The sequence below is a fragment of the Sceloporus occidentalis genome, unplaced genomic scaffold, assembly GCF_023333645.1.
Source record: "Sceloporus occidentalis isolate IW3139 unplaced genomic scaffold, rSceOcc1.0.p SCAF_2, whole genome shotgun sequence".
Classification (NCBI taxonomy): domain Eukaryota; kingdom Metazoa; phylum Chordata; class Lepidosauria; order Squamata; family Phrynosomatidae; genus Sceloporus; species Sceloporus occidentalis.
In genome coordinates this window covers 85887992-85908310 of record NW_028316982.1, presented here as the reverse complement: position 1 = coordinate 85908310, position 20319 = coordinate 85887992, and the positions used below count along the sequence as shown (strand labels likewise).

The 20319-nt window shown below is 40.1% G+C and overlaps 1 protein-coding gene across 1 annotated transcript in view; it reads left to right on the top strand.

Moving 5' to 3' along the window:
* TCERG1L (transcription elongation regulator 1 like) overlaps window positions 1-20319 on the top strand; it is a 233788-nt gene that overhangs the window by 33356 nt on the left and 180113 nt on the right. Inside the window, exon 4 of the mRNA XM_089510167.1 lies at window positions 2813-2977. Within this exon, the coding sequence (XP_089366293.1) occupies window positions 2813-2977 (165 nt within the window). The remainder of the gene's footprint in view (window positions 1-2812; window positions 2978-20319) is intronic.

Sequence of the window (20319 nt, the reverse complement as noted above, 5' to 3'; positions counted from 1 at the left end):
TGATCCAATCAGTGATCCAGAAGTCTTAACAAAGTAGAAATTTAAGGATGTTAGTTAATACTGCTCTTACCACCTTCCTGAAGCTATAACCTTTTCTGTCTTGCTACCTTTTATGTGGAATTTTGAAAGGGCCCATAATTTGGTTCTTAGATTCAGCTCTAAACTAAATCCATGTAATGAATGGATTTTATTTTATTTACTTTCATAACTTTCATAAATGTTGGCTTACCAAGAAGTTTCTCATTTAGTGGGTCTACTTTAGTTGAAACTAGCAATTGTATTTGGCCCCTTATTTAGACACTGAGTCATATCTTGGCCAGTTCAGTATTAAAGTCCTATATTGACTGACTTTGGATTATCCTAACATTCTGGTATGAAATGAGAGGAATAATATTAGGGATCTTTGATCTTTGAAAGAAAATATAGCAGCTAAACCATTGCTCTGAATTGCTTAAAGTCATGATGTAGATCAAGCAGGACACTTTGCAAAATTGCTTGCCGGCTTTCTAATGCCCAACAGATTTCTGCCTGAACTGAAAACATTCGCTAAACGACATAATAAGCTAATGATTGCTTAATTTTTGAATACAGAGTTCAGTGCAGAGGGGGTAACAGCTGGTGTTTGTCAAATTAACTTTCCTCAAGAATTTTACTACCTCTTTTCTTGTTTATTTAGCATACTTAGCCATGATTAAGTACCAATGGTCTCCTTCTATGTCTAGTAAAAGGTAAAAGTTAAGAAGGAAAAGGTTGATTCTTCTTTATTGCAACAGTACTCTTGCCTTTTCTAGGACTCACTTAGCAGGATCTTTTCTGTTCTTGAAAGGTAGAGACTGTGTCAATGTACTCATTTATTGCATTTCAAAAGAGAATGTAAGAGCCATTTAATACATCACATAGAAGCAAACCTCAGCAAGAGCTGCAGTCAGCCACAGCTTCTTGGTGAGTGTACAGTCTGAATAATTTATGTCTTTGAAAATACACATTTATGACATTCATGCTTTATATTTTTAGGTGCATACCAAAAATATGATGTATAAAGTGGTTTTATGGCTTACTTAGAATGCTGTTTTGGAAACTGAGCCACAGCTACAAATAGAATATTTCCAAATATTAGTTATTCCAGAAGTTTAAAAATTATGCAGTTGATTATTTTTATTGTTGCCTCAGATTTACTTTATTTCTTTTAATTGTCAAAAAGCTACATCAGGCCACAAAATAACGACATTATTCACAGGTTACACAAGTACAAATTTAGAATAAAACGTAATAAAATAGTATTTAGCTTGGACATATGGCAGGTACATTTGATCTTCCAAAAGGACTGGTGTATAGAAACTTTTTTCTTTCTTGTGAGCTGCATTCCTAGAGTGATCTGTCACAGGCTGTATGCTGATAGTGGATGAGACCTTAGCCAAAAGCACATGTGACTGGAGGCCAAGGTGGCTGGAGCCACCTCTCCTGTGTTTCTGTGAACCTATTCCCTCTTTCTATCTTTCTTACTCTCAGGTTCTCTCCCATTTTATGTCAACCAACTTTCTGTCTCTCTTTCTACGTATTCATTCTTTCAGTCTGGGGAATATCTCTTTCTCCCACCTTTTTTGACACCCTTCTCTTTCTTCCTCTCAGTCTGTCACACTTTCTTCCTTCCTGACACCCCCTCTCTATTTATCTTTTTTTCCTGTCAATCCCCTTTTTCTCTGCCTCTTTCAATCCCTGAAAACATCTTCTCTCATTTTCTCCTCCTTATTCTCCTTCTCTCTCCTTTTAAGATATGCACATGTGTACACTTACCTTTTCTCTTTCTGCCACATGCCCTTCTTTTTCCAGAAGGCTGTTTCTGGGGAAGGGGTCAATCTCCTTTGTAAGTGGTCCAAAGTGATAAATTGCAGTGAACTCCATCACTCATTCCATTGCTGCATCCATGCTAGCTCTTCTATGGGTTCCCCTGCCTCCAAGAAATGATAGAAAGAGCCTCATGAAATTACACCAAGGACTGTATGTGGCCCTTTAGCATTACTCCCCCTCCCCCCAAAACATGAAAGTGACCAAAAGTTGATAAAGGGATGTTATATACTGTATGTGTGGTGGGTTAGTATGGCTTTCTGAGGCTCTGAGGAAAGCAGATGGAGACTCCCATCATCTGGAAATTGCCATCCCATACGCTAAAGGTTATGGGTTTGTGTGTTGCATCAAATAGCATATCCTAGTCCAGTGATGGTGAACCTTTTCGAGGCCGAGTGCCCAAACTACAACCCCAAACCCACTTATTATTGCAAAGTGCCATGTCCCTCTGGCTTTCTAGTAACAAACTCTGGCAAACTCTGTGCTGGGATGATGGCACATGTGCCCACAGAGAGGGCTCTGAGTGCCACCTCTGGCACGCGTGCCATAGGTTCACCATCACTGTCCTAGTCCTCCCAGTGTATATGCTCCAGTCACTGATATTTGAGTTGTGACTTGTGAGATTGCACCTCTCCCTTCCCTACATTAACAACAACAAAAAAGTTTCAGGAAATGAGGAACTATATCTTTCATCACCTAGCTTTGAAGACACTGATTTCTTGATATCTGGGGCATCATAGAAAAGATGTGAAAACTGGTGATACATCCTGCTTTGATCATAACTGTGTTCCTGAGCCATAAAAATGAAATTATGCCGGTGAGGCAGAAATAGTAATGGTACAATCTATCATTAGACATTTACAAAACTATTGCCAGGTTGGTGAGCAAAATGACAAATTTTATATGTATGTCAGAGATGCCCAGTGTTGAGTGAAAATAATCAAAATAATGTCTGGTTCTTCCATAGGTGGTTGCCTTAAGCAAGCTGGCAGCAACCAGACCATTGCATTTGCAGCAGCCATGTTGTCATTAGATGCCGACACCCCTCAGGGACCATCAACAAGTCTGCAGCCATGCCATGTGCTGACTTTGTCGCCAATCAAAATACCAGTTTTGACGTCACCCTTCCAAGGTAAGGAATTCCCCCTCTTAATCCATCTAGCATGATTAATGATCAAAGTGGTGAGTCAGTTCTTGGTATGGCCTTCAAACTTAACAACAGGACGTTCTGAGGGCTGAGGTTTTGCCTCAGAGTTTCAGTGCTGGAAATTAAAGGTTTGGGGTTCTGACCAAACATTTTTTTTCTGGCTAGTCTACTTTAGGAAAAGCCAAAATTGCTCGCTCTGTTCCAGAATAGTTTCTGCCTTTTCATTCCTGCATCTCCCATTTATGGTTCTACTTTTAGGGCTCATTTTTGGATATCCCTTTTGACATGTCCATTTATTTTCATCTGTTGCTCAAACTGTGATTGTAGAGTGATTTCTTTTCCTCAGATGCTTCTGATGTTTTGTGCTATAGTGCTATCATTGAAAATGTTGCCTTCCTGATACAGTGGTTTGATTTCCCAAAGTGTTGCAATGTCATGCATCATTACAAATGCCAGTCAGTTTTCTGTATGCTCTGAGAATGGCTGTGGAGAGTATTATGGTATCATTCTGATTACCTCTCCCTATGTTTCAAATCACAATTGTCCACAGGATGTTGCCGTGGCAGTTAAAGTGGAATCCTAGTACTGAAACCGTGTAGTGTGGAAGGCTCCTAGAGCAGATGGAATGCTATCTGTGGAAGGCAAAATTGAAGAAAGACCCAAAACTACTATGAGCATAGCAAATTTAGGCATGAGAATTTTATTTCTCCAGATGAACTTCACGTCTTTTCTTTTTAGGGAAGTTTTGATCCTTCAAGTGTGATGGCATTTACTTTGTTTCTTTGTTCTCACTGCTGTTAAGATAATACTGCTAAATTCTTTTTTTTATTTTTAACATTTTATTTAATGCATATTTTAAAGTATCCTCTGATTAAACAAATAGAAAGCCAAATTTTAAACTCTCATAAAAAAAACACCAAAAATTGTATATGTAACATTGCTTCATCTTTTGAAATTACACACTGAATTACAATTGATTCTGTGGTCTGCTCTAGTTGAAACCTGGACATAGCTGAGACGTCTTTGTGCATTGGGCATCTGTGTAAATATGTGCATGAGACCAAACAAGAACAATCGTCTCTTCAATAATTGTTTCCTTTAAAAAAACCCCACTTTGTACAGTAGGCATAATTTTGGGACTCATGCCACATGTTACAATAACTCAATTGCATCTACTCAGAATCAACTTCTTCATGCGTATGTCCCATGTGGCACATCAATTAATTTTCTTTCTTTCTTTCTTTCTTTCTTTCTTCTTGTACAAATTTATTGAATTATCCAGTTATTCAACTTTTAATGAAAAATAGTGCTCATTTTTCAAGTACAGTGGATCCTTGTTATATGCTGGGTTTGGTTCCAAGATCCCCCGTGTATAACAAAATCCGTGTATGCTCAAGTCCCATTAAATATAATGACATAGCAAAATGGTATCCCTTATAAAAATGGAAAATCAAGGTTTGATGTTTGAAATTTATACTTTTTTGGACATTTTCAAACCGCGTATGCTTGAATCTGTATATAAAATATCCGTGTATAAGAAGGGCCAACTGTATACACATTCCTAGCTCTACACATTTATATATATGTGTATAATTCAAAACATTAAAAGGAAGCTGACAATATATATTTGCACTTTTATTTATAAACTGAAAGACCATAAATTAGATTCTTTTGTAAAAGCAACAAGAACTTGAACCTCCCCATCATTTTTTTTCTGTCTATATTCATTGAGACAAGAAACTCCTTAAAACAGGGAACCCTTTCAGTGATACGTACTTTTTTACAGCTATCGTCTCATGTACCCTGAATGATGTACCTAAGGCTCAATAGGAGATGATCATAGTAAAGAGCTTTCCCACATAGATAACTCTCTGCACTTTGCAATGATAAACATGTCATGTTTCGACAGCAGTTTTCCCTAGGAAAATGGGGCTGATAGGATATCCAATAACATGCTCGGAGTGCCGGAGCAATAAACCCATTATCAATCATGCACAAGAAACTGCATTATTCATAGATATCTGCTCCTTTCGAATACACAATAGGACTATGAAATAAGCAAAACTGAAAGAAGATACTATTTGAATTGTGTAAACATTTCTGGCAGGCATCACCTTACTTGCTCTTATTTGCTGAGACACAGAGATTTTCTCATAACATCTTGCTGAAGGATCACAGTATGATAAGGGACTCAAAGGGCCATCCAGTCCAATGTGCTGCCAGTGGAGGAATCTATTACTGAAACATTTCTGAAAGATGGTCATATTTATAATCTCTGTTTAAAAATGAATGAGGGTTGCCACTTTCTAAAGTAGTCCATTCAACTGTCATACAGCTCTTACTATGAAAAAGTTCTTACTAATGGTTATTTGGAATCTCCTTTCCCCCACTAAGTTGAATCCTTTGGTTCAGAACAAAGGAGCAGAAAATAAACTTGCTCCATGTTTTTCATGGCAGCATTTCAGATACTGACAGATGGCTACCATATCGCTCCCCAGTTTTCTCTTCTGCAGGCTAGATATGTCCAGTTCCTTCAGCTGGTCCCCATAAGGTTTGGTTTCTATACCTTCTACCATCTTAGTTATCCCTTCTCTGGACATGTTCTGTCTTATCAATGTCCATCTTAAATTGTGATATCTACAACTGGACACAGTATTCCAGATGAGGTCTGGTCAATGCAGAATTGATTAGTACTATTACTTTTCTTGATCTAGATGATGGCTTGTAATGTCTGATATGCAGGGGTTGGGAGGGACTTTGGGGTTTATCCAGTCTTATCAGTGCAGAGTATGACTGCATCTTATCCCAACTTTCCCACTTCCATGTCATGAAACTATGATCCTCATAATCCCTGAGTAATGGTCATGCTGGTGGGGAATGATGGATGTTGTAATCCAGTGGCATCAGGGCTGAATGTTTGAAAAAAGATTAAAACACTCCTTAGGCATGTATGTCAGATAATTTTTTTGTAAGTTACAACTTCAGAGGAAATACATTTTACAATAATATGTCAATTATCCTTTTTCTCCTGCAAAGCAGTTTGTGCATAATATTTACCATTTAACTGACAATCTGTAGAAGTTAAATTAAATCTCCATCCTCTGAAAGGGACGAAAAAGGTCAGTTGGTCAAAAAGTATTACTCTGCTGTCAAGAACACAATTAGATTTCTGTTTCTTCAAAGAATGTAATGATTAGGAAAACATCAAGAAAGCAAATAATCTAATACAGTGATAATCCCATGTGCAGAGTATATTTTATAGCCAGTCTGTCTTCCAGTGAAAAAAGACCAGCATGTCGACATTTGTAAAGCATGACTTATTGCCCTTAACTCCTGCCAAATAAATCTTGGAAAGAACACCATCTGTGAACCCCAGAGACTATTGTATTTTCATTATCTGATTTGATGAATAATATTATAATGAGGTCTCTTTTCATGTTTGGATTCCACAAAGTTTTGATAGAGCAAACTTGTCATAACAAATTCAGAATTATAAAAAAGTAGGGCCCTAACTTGAAAGCTCATTTTTGCTGCCACTTCTTCCCTACTGCCACATGCTCTAACTCTGCTCCAGTCAATCAGTCTGGCCCCAAATGGTGCCACTCTAGGCCACAGAAGCAATACCCTGTGCCCAAGACTTGCAAGTTTCTCAAATACCCCTGCCATTACTCACAAAAGATGTGGCTAAGGGAGTGAGCTCACATGGACAGGCAAATAGCAGGAGACACCACCACACAAAGTGATCAAGTTTTAAGGGATCATGAAGTTTCATGCAACCTTCATGCCCCAAGGACACCCGGCGGCGGCGAGGACAGTTTCCCTATTCTGTCTGTGAGTCTTTTGATGTATGGTTAAAAAATACCTTCCTTTTGGGTGGTTGTTTACACGTGCTGGAACTCAGAGCCTGTGCAGGGGTGGGGCACTCATTAAGATGGTCCTGTTGAAGCCTTGGTTGATCTCTGGAATGGAGAAATGACCAGGGGAGCTGACCTGATTGCTCCTTAGCATCCTGTAACACACAGTGGAGCTATTTCAGCCCTTTGATTTTCTAAGGAACTGGCACCAATGAAATGAATAAGACAAAGACTAGAGCAACAGTGGTGGAAAACTCAGAGTGCATCCAACCGAAAACAGGCTAGAATCTACCTGAAGACATACGGTGATGCAATAGAGGTAGCAAAAAAGGCTTTTTTTACTAAAACCATTGGAGCTGTACAGAACTGCTCAGCTCAGCTGTTTCAAGTGTTCAGGGATCTGTTACAATCTGGTCCTGAGGAGAATGTAAGCCACTCAACAGCTCATTGTGAACAATTTGCCCACCATTTTGCTGATAAAATCACTCAGATTCACCCTGACTTAGATCCCATTCTGACTTCGATTCAGTGGATGTAACCTTGGCTCCTGTTTGTCCAGTATTGATGGATACTCTTCAATTTGTGCAGCCTGAGGACAGAATCCTTGGAGAGGTGAAAGCCACCACATGTATCCTTAGACCCTTGCTCTTCCTGGCATATTCAACAGGCCAGAGGAGGACTGGTGGAGTGGGTAAGGGAAGTGATTAAAGCCTCTTTATAGCAAGACAGGGTTCCAAAATGCCTAAAAGGGTGTAGGAAGACCTTTTTTTGAAAAAAAACTTCCCTGGATCCTACTGTACTAGATCATTACAGACCAGTCGCCAACCTTCCATTTTTTGGCAAGGTGCTGGAGCATGTGGTGGCCACTCAACTACAGGGGTTCCTGGATGAGACGGATTATCTAGATCCATGTCACTCTGATTTCAGACCTGGCTATGGGACAGAAACTACTTGATGGATGATCTACGCAGGGAACTGGACAGGGGCAGTGTGTCCCTGTTAGTTCTACTGGACCTCTCAGCAGCTTTCAATACCATCAACCATGGTATCCTCCTGAGTCGCCTCTCTGGGATGGGGCTTGGAGGAACTGTTCTACAGTGGCTCTGATTTTTCTTGGAGGGATGTTCTCAGAAGGTGGTGCTGAGGGATTTCTGTTTGACTCCTTAGCTATTGGCCTGTAAGGTCTCTCGGGGCTCAGTCCTGACCCCTTTCTTACATCTACATGAAATCGCTGGGAGAGGTTGTCTGGAGTTTTGGAGTAAGATGTCACTTGTATGCTGATGATACCCAGTTCTATCACTCCTTTCCACCTAATTCGAAGGAAGCTGTTTCTGTCCTAAACCAGTGTCTGGCTGCTGTAATGGACTGGATGAGGGCAAAGAAAATGAAGCTCAGGTCCATAATTTGGGGGCAGCCCAGGTGTCAGCGGTGACCAGGAATGCTTTTGCACAGCTAAAACTTGTGTGCCAACTGCACCCATTTCTGGAGAAGCCAGACCTGGCCACGGTGGTACATACTTTGGTTACATCCTGTCTGGATCACTATAATGCTCTCTATGTGGGTCTGCCTTTGAAAAGTGCTCAGAAACTTCAGCTGGTCCAAGAGCTGCAGCCAGGCTGTTAACTGGAGCTGGATACAGGGAGCATACAACTCCCTTGTTGCAACATCTCCACTGACTGCCAGTCCATTTCTGGACACAATTCACAATTCCAAGCACAATTTTGACCTATACAGCTCGGTTCCAGGCTATTTGAAGGACCATATCTCCCTGTATGAGCCCTCCAGAGTATTGAGATCATTGGGAGAAGCCCTTCTCTCTGTCCCACCACCCTCTCAGGCATGTTTGGTGGGAACAAGAGAGAGGGCCTTCACAGTGGCTGCTCCCAAGCTTTGGAACTCCCTCCCTAGAGAGGCCAGGATTGCACCATCCGTACTATCCTTCTGGTGCAAGGTAAATACATTTTTGTGCAATCGGGCCTTTTCAACTGATAGGGCCTGGGTGTTTAATGTTGTGCTATATAAATTTTAATAGTTCGTATTTTTAACATGTTACATTTTAATTGATAACTGTTTTAACCCTTTAAATTGTTCAATTGTTTTTTTTAAATTTTATATTTATATATTTTAATATTGTTGTACTGTTTTAAAATTGTATTGTGAAGTTAGAGGCGTTCATGGCTGGCATCCAGAGTTTTTGTGGGTTTTCAGGCTATGAGGCTGTGTTCTGGAACAGTTTATTCCTGACATTTCGCCAGCAGAGTGGGGTATATTTTGCTGAGAGAAGATGATTTGCATGTTAATCTGTGTATTGTTCTGTTGTCTAATGGCAAGGCCTATAGGGTATCCATTTACTTAATGATCCATTATGGGCTGAGAATCCCCCTCACCCTGGGTCTGGGTCCGGCATCCGTTATGATGTCTGAGCTGGAGTAACCATTAGTCTGTAGAGCCCAGTCTAGGTGCTTCAATTCATCTTCCAGGAAGTGGGGATCATAGATCATTTTTCCCAGCCTACCAATGTTTTATTATGCTTCTTTTTTGTCCTGGGTGATGGTTGGAGTTCTTGTGTAGGTATATGTGCATGTATGTAGGTTTTCTGTATACTGTGTGGCCCAACTGTTGGTTTCGTTTGCGGATGACCAGGACATCTAAGAATGGCAACGTTACTTCCTTTTCTTTTTCAATTGTGAATTGGATGTTTGGGTGGATGTTGTTCAGCTGGTTCAAAAACGTGGTCAGATCTTCTTCTCCATGTCTCCAAATGGTGAAAGTGTCATCCACATATCAGAACCATGTTGTGGCCTTTTTTCGTGCTGTTTCTAGGGCTTGCTTTTCAAAGTGTTCCATGTAAAAGTTTGCTATCACAGGGCTCAGAGGGCTTCTCATGGCTACCCCATCTCTCAGCTCATAGTATACATTGTCCCACTGGAAGTAGCTTGTGGTGAGACCATGTTCAAACAGGTCTGTAATGCCTTTTGGGGGGAAAGTCCACTATGGGGACTTTGGTGAACAAGGAGACCACATCAAAGCTGATTAGTATGTCTCTAGGCTTGAGTTCGAGGTTGTTGATTTTTTCACTACATTTTTCCTTGATGTAGTGAAGGGTTTGCCCTATGTGGGTTTGTAATTGTGTGGCCAGAACCTTGGCCAAATCATATGTGGGGGACCCAATGGCACTCACTATGCGTTGGAGTGGAATGGAATCCTTGTGGCTCTTGGGGAGTCCATATACAGTAGTCTTGGCGGGAGAGCCTCAGATTTGTATAAACTTTGGTGTATGGTTGGCTGAATGGAGGAGTTTTTGATTAAAGTGTTCATTTTTCCTTCTGATTTTGTTTCAGTTTTTTGTATATTGCAGGATCCAGGAGTTCCTTGATTTTTTGTTTGTATTTTTCTGTTTTCATGATTACTGTGGCACTGCTTTTGTCTGCTAGGAGAATGATGATTTCTAGGTCCGAACTGAGATCCCTCATGGGTTTTCTTTCTTTTTTGGCTATGTTGCTGGGTGGTAGTTTTGCCTTGCACAGAATCCTTGCTGTTTCATCTCTTATCTCTTCTGCTTCCTCCTCTGGGAGATGGTGGAGGGTGGATTCAACCCTATATTGTTTCCTGGCTGCTTTTGTTCAGAGGTTGACAGAGTATGAGTTGTCCAAGATCACTCAGTGGGTTTTCCTGGCCCAACAGCAATTCGAACACTGGTTTACAGGGTCCTAGTCCAATGCTCAAACCATTACACCACACTAGCTCTACATTCTACCTTTTAAAATAACCAAAGACTGGTATTCCATGGAGTCAGTACTCCTATGCATGCTTAACTGTTTTTGATTGTGGCTGAGATCAGTCAGAATATCCTATTGCAAGACGGAAAGTGTAAATTCAGTATTTCTGACAGTGGGCATTGGACATTTTATTTTCTCCTCTTTCTCCCTGAGTTGCTAGAAATAAACCATGCTTTGCAAATTATTAGCTAGTCTTAGAAACATACGTTACTTTCCCCTCACTTCTCAAGAGGGCAGGCATAATTGGTTTTGAAGAGAAAAATAAAAAAGTTAATTCAAAGAAAGAAAAGAGGGTGATCTGATGAGAGAACAACTACAATTATTTCCAGGGCTTTGTGCAATATTTGTGATTTGCAAATCACTTTGTCTATGAAAACCTTGGGCAGAGTCTGTAGACACTCTGAAGGTGATTATGGAAGATAATAAGTAAAGCAAGCATGAGCCCAGAGAAATGCAGCTTGTGAATCAATACAGACACAACTCATTGTAAGGCTATTTTAGTCTATCACTTTGACAACAGTATCTTTCTACAGATTTTAGATTTTAAGCAGGGCTAAGTTCAAATGAGCCGTGTATTTGATAATTACTAGAGGCGCCATGAAATGTAGTCTTCTTTTAGTGTTTCACTTTGATTTTCCAGTTGCTTTTCATGTTTTCCTTTTGTTTTAGTCATTTAACTTTTTTTGAAAGAACCCAAAACTGTTTTTATTTGGGTGGGTGCTGAGATGTTGGGAGAACGGTGGGACATAAAAAAATTAAATTAAATAAATTAAATAAATAAATACTTTGCACTCACTTAACTCAGTGGGTAAAGAGGAGAGGATGTAGTCTTGATCTTATTAGGTGTAGGCAAAAACAAATTGCTGCAACCTCTTCTAGCTTGTGTATTTTTCCTTATTCATGATTTTTCTCCCCTCTTGATCACACTCCAATGTTGCTTGATGACACCTGTCCCATTTTTCATATTTGAAATGTTGGAGCTGGGTATGTAAGGTGTTTAGGCCATTTTTCTTTTCAAAATTATTCAAAGTGGCTTATAGAACAAAAATAAATGTTGTCTAGGACAGCAACATAACATAATTCAAATTTAAATCAAAACAAAGCAAAGCAATACTGAGCAGAATGAGCAGTTCATTAATAGTCTTGTCCTTCAGATGGTAGGTCTGTGTCTCCGACTGATGCAGTGACTAAGGAGGGCATCTCTCCTCTAAATGCCTGCTTGGAGCCAGTAATGGGCTGGATGAGGGAAAACAGACTCAGTTTGAATCCGGAGAAAACGGAAGTACTGGTGGTAGGTTCTCCTGGTCCGGGGAAGGAAATTGTTCCACCTGTCCTGAATGGGGTCACGCTCCCTGTGAAGGACTCTGTTCGCAGCCTGAGGGTGCTCCTGGACTCGTCGCTCCACCTCACATCTCAGGTGGATGCGACGGTCAGGAGCACCTGTTTTCAGCTTCGGCTGATACGCCAGCTGCGTCCCTACCTGGGCCGGGCTGACCTTGAAACCGTGGTACATGCTCTGGTAACCTCTCGTTTGGACTTCTGTAACGCGCTCTACATGGGGCAACCCTTGTACCAAACTCGGAAGCTACAACTGGTGCAGAACATGGCTGCTAGACTGGTCACTGGATGCTCCAGGGCCAGTCATATAACACCTGTATTGAAAGACCTCCATTGGCTGCCCATTCGCTTCCGAGCGCAATACAAGGTGTTGGTTATTACCTATAAAGCCCTAAATGGCTTGGTCCCAGGGTACTTGGAGGACCGCCTCTCCCCATACAATCTGCCCCGCACTCTCAGGTTGGGTGGGAAACATCTCTTGTCTATTCCAAGTGCACATTATAGTGCAACACAGAGGGCATTTTCAGTCTCAGCCCCCAGATTATGGAATACCCTGCCCGACAAGCTCCGCACAGCCTCATCCCTTGATGGATTTAAGAGGATGCTAAAAACTTTCCTTTTCCGTCAAGCTTTCCCCCCTATGAGTTGATGTTTTATTATCTGTTTTTAGATTGTTATTTGATGTTTTAACACTGTTTTTGCTGTTTTTATACTGTTTCTTAACATGTACACCACTATGATCTTGAAAAAGGAATAGCGGTATATAAGAATAAATTATTATTATTATTATTATTATTATTAGGTCTGTAGGCAGGTCTTGTTGTTTCAAACAAAAAACTGTATAGTTCAGGCAGGGCTGAAAGGCTCTGCCTGAGACATTGAAAAGCTATCGATATTCAGCATAGGCCAGAGGAACCATTTTTGAATCAGTACATGACAGTTTGCTTGGGTTCCACATGTTTCAGGCATGATGATGATGATAATCATGATGATCATGATATGGCAACACAGTAAGCAGAATAAGCAAGAGAAAGAACAGGGCCTGTAGAGGATATAAACTCTGAAGAGTGCTTTAGCTAACAATTGCTGGTTCAGATCTTAGAGTCAAAATCGTCTGGTCTTGGCTTGTTCAGCACTTATCCACCATGCTCTACACTGTGGATTTCAAATAAGAAGAAAATAATATTACAAGAGTGTGATCAGAAGGTTATGTTATGCCATTTTCCATGAAATGATTGTTGCCCTTATTTATCTCTCATCTTGCTCTGTGAATTTAGCAGATGATAATTGTATGCATCAGATGGTATTTACAAAACTGTGATGGTTACAATTTAATTTAGGAGAATTAATGTTGTGTGCCAATGTTTGTCACAAATCTCTTATTTCTTTTCTTGATTTTTTAAAACTTACTCATTTGTTTACCGATCCATGAACCAATTAAATGGTAGATTATTCCAACAAAACCAATGTTGTTGTTGTTTAAAAAGCAGTTTGGCTGAAGAAATGGAATAAGGAGAATAAGAAAAGGCTTCAGTATATCTAAATATTATGAATATACTCTTTTAAAGATAGAAGAAGAATAGCATTTTGCTGTTTTTTCCTGTAAGCATAGTAGTTTCGGGGTCTTTTAAAAATGAATATAAACTGAAATTTAGGCGTGCATCTCTACACTATATACAAGTCCCAGGATTCTTAGCAATTAAAATGGCATCAAGTTCATATCACTGTTTAATCTAGAGGTCCAGCCAGTTTCTGGAATTCACAGATCATAGCATTCGCTTCACATTTGGGAAGCAACAAACACCTGGCATTAGATATAAATTATCATGCATTTTATATTTATTGCCTCAAGCAAAAGGATACTATTACCTTTTTCCAGAGAAGAATAATGACATTTATTTTCATACATCCTCCTACAGTCCTGCCATTTCTGGAATAAGGAAGGTAAAACACAACTTGGTTGTTATGGACTCTTGTATTGTAAATTAGCAGTGAGTACAAATATTAAAAAAGACACCATCTGCCATCTAAACCATTTGCCACCTGTTCTGTTGCTTTCAGACTTAGTTAATGGTTTAAATTTTATGTTTTAGCTTGCCACCAAACAGCTGGGAAGTGACTAAGTATTTCTCCTATCAGTAACTTAACAGCCAAACAACATTACATGTTAAAAAGCACTCCTTAATGCCAGGGATTTGCCACATGGACTTTCATGTGTTTGTCAGCTTGCCTTATTAGCAAATTCTGCTGACAGTAAAACAGGATTTTAATAGCAACCATTATCCAAGTGTTATTGGAAGTATGTTCTGGGAGGAATGTTCCTCCTTCCCAATAAACAAAACCAAGCCCCCTTTCAAATTGCTCATAATACTTATGACCATATCAATAAGTCACATATACAAATACTACTGTTGGTTTATTGCCACTGTGCAGAACAATCCAAAATTCTGTCCCTTTTCGTTGTTGTGTGAGATGAACACAGAAGTGTAGCCTTTATTTTGCTAACTTTGGGCTGCTTCCCCCATTCCCCACATTCAATGCTAGGCTACATAGAGGTAGAGTACATAGAGCTTTAGGTGAGACCAATAGCATAGGCTGATGGTGTTTTCCTTCCCTAATAACAAAAAACATGACTGTATCACAATCTCCTTTTCAAACTCAAAAGCAGCATGACATGGATGTTTTCAACTGCCTCTATAGGAGGCAGGTCCAAAAGACTTCAGTGTTGTCAGGCTTTATGGGAATAACAGAAATAGATTATTTGAGCTTTGTGGCAGTACAGGTTTCATCTTCCTTGTCCAAAATGCTTGGGGGCAGAGGATTTTGGATTTTATTGGATTTTGAAATACCTCTATTTGCATGTATGTACATAATGAGATACCTTGGAACTGGTACCCAAGTTTAAACCCAAAATTAATTAATGTTTCATATACACATAGCCTCAGGGTAACTTTATACAATATTTTTAATAACTTTAATAACCATGAAACAAAGGGGCGAAACAGACCGGCAAGAAGGGGCATGTTGAAGCATCTCCTTCTGAAGAGGGATTGGGGCCATGGTGAACACATGCTGCGGCCTCAATCTGCTTTGAAGCTGACAGAAAAAGAAGCAGATAAGATCTGCTCCTTTTTCAGCCAGCAAAAAGCTGGCTTTTTGTGCCCTGCCGCATCTGGAAGCTGGCTTCAAGATACTCCAGTGGTGTGTGGTATGTAAACGCCATGATGCTGGAGCATCTTGAAACTGCCCATGTCTGGGCAGCTGCCCAGCTTCTGGCTGGCTTTAAGGCATCATTGCGATGTGTGGCATGTAAACTCCATGTGCCGATAATGCCCTGAAGATGTCCTTTCGGGCCATCTGAAAGTCTATATACATTGAACCATCAGTAAGCAAAGACATCACTATCTCAGTCACCTATGAACCTACTTTTGGGAATATTTTGGATTTCGGAATTCCAGATATGGGAGACTTGCAACATTTGAGGCCATTGGAGGCCTGCTTTAGAGGCCTTAGCCTATTCCATTAAATTATAACTTACATGATGCCCTCTGTTCCAGGGGTTTTAATAAATCACATTTGCTTGAACACATCTCATTTTAGTGCTGCTCACCATATGTACAAATGGAAAAATGGAAGTAGTGTCCTTTATAATAATAATAATAATAAATTGTTTATTTGTTAACCGCTTTTCCTACGATCAAAGCGGTGTACAATATCGTTAAAACAGACAATAAGAACAATTAAAAATTCACATCTAAAAATACATATTAAAAGAAGTAAATTCAAACAAGATTAAAAACATATTATAACATATAATAAACTATTAAAATCATGAATTACTATATATCAAAGACAATAGGGGGAGATGGTCTCAGACGGAATTGGGAGGGTAGGCTTGTAGGAAGAGATGAGTCTTTAGAGCCTTCTTAAAGGCTTCCACCGTTCCACTGAGGCGAATCTCTTCTGGCAGGGCATTCCATAGAGAAGGCGCCACTGCTGTGAATGCCCTTTGTTGTGTGATCGCCAGTCTCACCTTAGGGTAACTGAATAAGGATTTTCCTGTAGATCTGAGTGTGCGAGGAGGATTATGTAGGGAGAGGCGTTCCCTCAAGTAACCCGGGCCCAAGCCATTTAGGGCTTTAAAGGTAATAACCAACACTTTGTACTGGGACCGGAAACGAATTGGTAGCCAATGTAGAGATTTTAAGATAGGTGTTATATGTTCGGACCTCGATGTCCCCGTAATTAACCTGGCTGCTGCGTTTTGAATCAATTGAAGTTTCCGAACCTGATACAAAGGTAGCCCCATGTAGAGCGCATTGCAGAAATCCAAGCGAGAGGTTACCAGTGCATGTACTACTTTTTCTAGGTCCCCCCGGTCCAGACTGGCCATCACATCTACTTGAGATGATAACTGTAGAGATGGATCCAGGAGTACTCCCAAACTACGCACTTTGTCCTTCAAGGGGAGTTTAATCCCATCAAGGACTGGATGGGAAATTTCCCTGCCCGGGCTAGGGGAACCTATCATGAGTACCTCTGTTTTCTCTGGATTCAATCTGAGTTTGTTTTTCCTCATCCAGCCCATTACTGCCCCCAGGCAGGCATCCAGAGGAGAGATGCCATCCTTAGTCACTGTATCAGTTGGAGACATGGAGAGATAGATCTGGGTGTCATCAGCGTACTGATAACACCGGGCTCCATGGCTCCGGATGATCTCTCCCAGCAGCTTCATGTAAATGTTAAATAGCATGGGGGACAGAATGGTGCCCTGAGGAATGGCCGATGTAAGCTCTCTTTTCCGAGAGCAGCTGTCCCCCAGCCTCACCATCTGGAACCTTCTGAGAGATAGGACCGGAACCACTGGAGCGCAGTGCCCCTGATACCTAATTCTCCCAGGTGTTTCAGAAGGATACTATGGTTGATGGTATTGAAGGCCACTGAGATGTCCAAGAGCACCAACAGAGTTTATGATCCGTGGGACTTACTTGGGATAAGTATAGATAGGATTTATTATTTTATTTGCCATCAATTCAATATTGTCTTATGACAACTGTATGAATAAGAGACCTCTACAAGACCTGGTCATCACCTGCCCTGTTCAGGTCTTGCAGCCTCAGGGCTTTGGCTTCATTTATTGAGTCAACTCACCTGCAATACCATCTTCCGCTTTTCCTACTGCCTTCCATGTTGCTGAGCATTATCATCTTTTGCAATGAATCTCAATTCCTAGTCAAAGCTGAGATCTGATTAGCTCTAGGATCCATTTATTTGTATTTTTGGCAGTCTGTGGAATCCACAGAGTTCTCCTCCAGCACTACATTCCTAATGCATTTATTTATCTATTTGTAATAAATATGCTTGTGCTGCTTTTTTGTTCAAAATTATTGAAAAAGGTTTAGAATATATTTTCATCATAGGAAGCAAATGGCAATAATGAAGATAAAAGTAAAACAGAAAGGCTGGAATCATGTGTATGTATAAGTACTGTAGGTATAGTGCTATACAGTGAATCCCATCCTGCACATTTACTGGGAAGTATCCACTGTGATTGACAGGACTCCATTCCCCTTTCAATCAGGAAGCAGAAAATTGGCTGTTCCACTCTTCTTGTGAGTGATTTCTTATACAGCTCTGATAAAGAAGGCTAAATGTCTCACAAAACTACTGTTCCCAGGGTTCCCTAGCATTGATCCAGAGCAGTTAAAGCAGTTAAAAAAACTGGATTATTTCTGCAGTGTATTTTGGACCTAAGAGTGTCCACAAACACTTCCTTCTTCTTGCTAGTGAACCCTTTATTCTGACTGTATTTTTGGACTTTGTGTAAATAAAACCATGGAATGTGAACCTGCAGATAAAGGTTGTAGATCTTTGATTACAAATAGGTTCATAAGAGGAGAGAAGGATACTTGGGTTTTTCTTTGTTTTCCAGACATACTGTAACATTATTCTTAGGGTGTATAATAGCAAAACATAGTTAAAAAATATTATTTATACTAATTCAATTACAAAAAAATGCTAATCACTTGTGGCCAATTTGCTAATAGATGAAGAGGCGAAAAATCCAGCAGTTCATTTATTCACTACAGATTCTGTGCCCAGCATTAATGTAAGGTAATGGAGCAAGCAAATGAATGTTTATCGTTATTGAGTGATCATTTCCTTCTGAAAATAGCATTGGAATAAAGTTCTTTCAAATTAATATCTGTCTCTGATACACACAATTGGAAGTGGATTATTTATGCCATAGTAGCCTTCTGTCAAAGACTCGCTTTTGTCTGTGGATGAAAAGACAGAAACTCCAAAACTTTCAGCACTCGCCTGGTTTAGAAGTAGCCTTTTATCCTTTGAAGTTGAAAGGATTTCATTTTCAATCTTTCCTTTTGTTGGAGGGGAAAGCCCTGGAAGATTGTTTCTTCACACATTAAATAAAGTTAGATAGATCACCATGATTTAAATCTAGACTCTTTGGTTTAATTGGATAATGGAATATGGAGTTTTAAAGAGCTGCTCTACACTGCAACATACCAGAGGTTAAATGTATCAGGTCCCATCAAAGGTTAGCTTTTCATGGAAAGCAGCTAGCATCTTTCAAAACAACCATAAAATCACTATGTTCCAAAAGGAACAAAGTCACTGAGGCGCGTTACACACCGCCATAAGAGACGTCCTTAGGACATCCCATTTTGAAAAAGGGGCGTCTCTTCCAGATGCCGTTTACCCTATCATGGACAGAGTCCGTGACAAATGGCGGCGGCCGTTCCACACGGCCGCCGTCATATTGACGTATCAGATGCTGTGCATCCACACGTCGCGCCCCAGAAGTGACGCCGCGAGTGCGCGACTAGCGCCTTGCGACGTCTTTTCCGGGGCCCAGGAAGGAGCGCGATTTCTGCGCTCCTTCCTCAGAGCATCCGAGACCCGTGTGGTTTGGCCGCTGCGGCTCCCGGACGCTGCAAGCGGCGGTGGCGGGAGACCACCCCAATCCGGCGGTATGTAACCCGCCACAGTTATACTTTTTGTGGTACACACTTTGAGCAAATCATTTCTGTTACCAAGGTCTACTACTATAGCATCTTTGGGGAACAGATCTTGGAACATATATTGTGGATGGAGACTCCATATGCATTTGGAGATCTTTCTTCATGGATATAATTTCCCTTGAAGGGAAGTGCATATAAAACGAATATATGTGAATCTCTTATTTTGGATTGCAGCCTTGTTCCATGTGGTGTGGTCTGTTCTAACTGGCATGTGTTCTTAAAGTAATTTATTTTTAAATTACTCCATTTCTAAAGTGGAGTTACTGTGGTTGAACTTGGGGTTACTGGGGTTAAATCATGATCTAGCACATTCTCAATATTATATATTGTGTACAATTCTATACCTGCCTACATGGAAGCATATACAAAAATTTGGATTCTGAATTAATCATAATAGGATTAAACCTGCTGAAACAAGGAGATTTAATTTAGTTGAATCTAAGCATGATGAGCCAACATGGTGTAATGGTTTCAGTGTTGGACTAGGACTATGAGAAAACAGGGTTCAAATCCCTAGTCAACCACACAAGTCTCCTTGTGAATTAATCTATTTCACTTCAAAAATGCTGATTACATTTTCATATGGTTATTGTGGCTTGTGAATTCTAAACATTAAATGTTAGGTATATTTTTCTATTGGAGAAGAGGGGATTGGCGAGAGAGAGAGAGAGAGAGAGAGAGAGAGAGAGAGAGAATATACTTGTAATGTTTTTAAAATATCTTTTAAATGCCCTATTTGTTATGTTGCTTTAGTAAACTGGTTACTTACATATACACCATAATCACATTTGCCAGTAATAAATATGCTATTTGAATCACTGCTTTCTGGATCTATTTCCAAGCAGTAATATTCATAATTGTTTCCCATTAATATGAAATTACTGTGTTTCCTAGATAAATGGCTAAATGGCACAGGATTTAATTATTTCAACCACTTTCCCCTATACACTACTAATTTCCTATACAAAGGGATCTTGCAGCACCTTTGAGGATATAAGCTGGTAACATAAACTTTCGTAAACTTGAGCTTACTTCCTCAGATGCATTTGCTCAAGTAGGCTTAAGTCTACAAAAACTCATGCTAGCAACTTCTTTCAGTTTGGTCCAAAACACACTGCAGAAATTATCCAGTCTGTTGAGATTGCTCTAACAGCCCTGGCTCAATGCTAGGGAATCATGGGAATTGTAGTTTATTGTGACACCAGTGCTCTTGACAGAGAAGGCTAAATGTCTCACAAAACTACAGTTCCTAGAATTCCCTAGCATTGAGTCAGGGCAGTTAAAGCAGTCTCAAACTGGATTATTCCTACCAT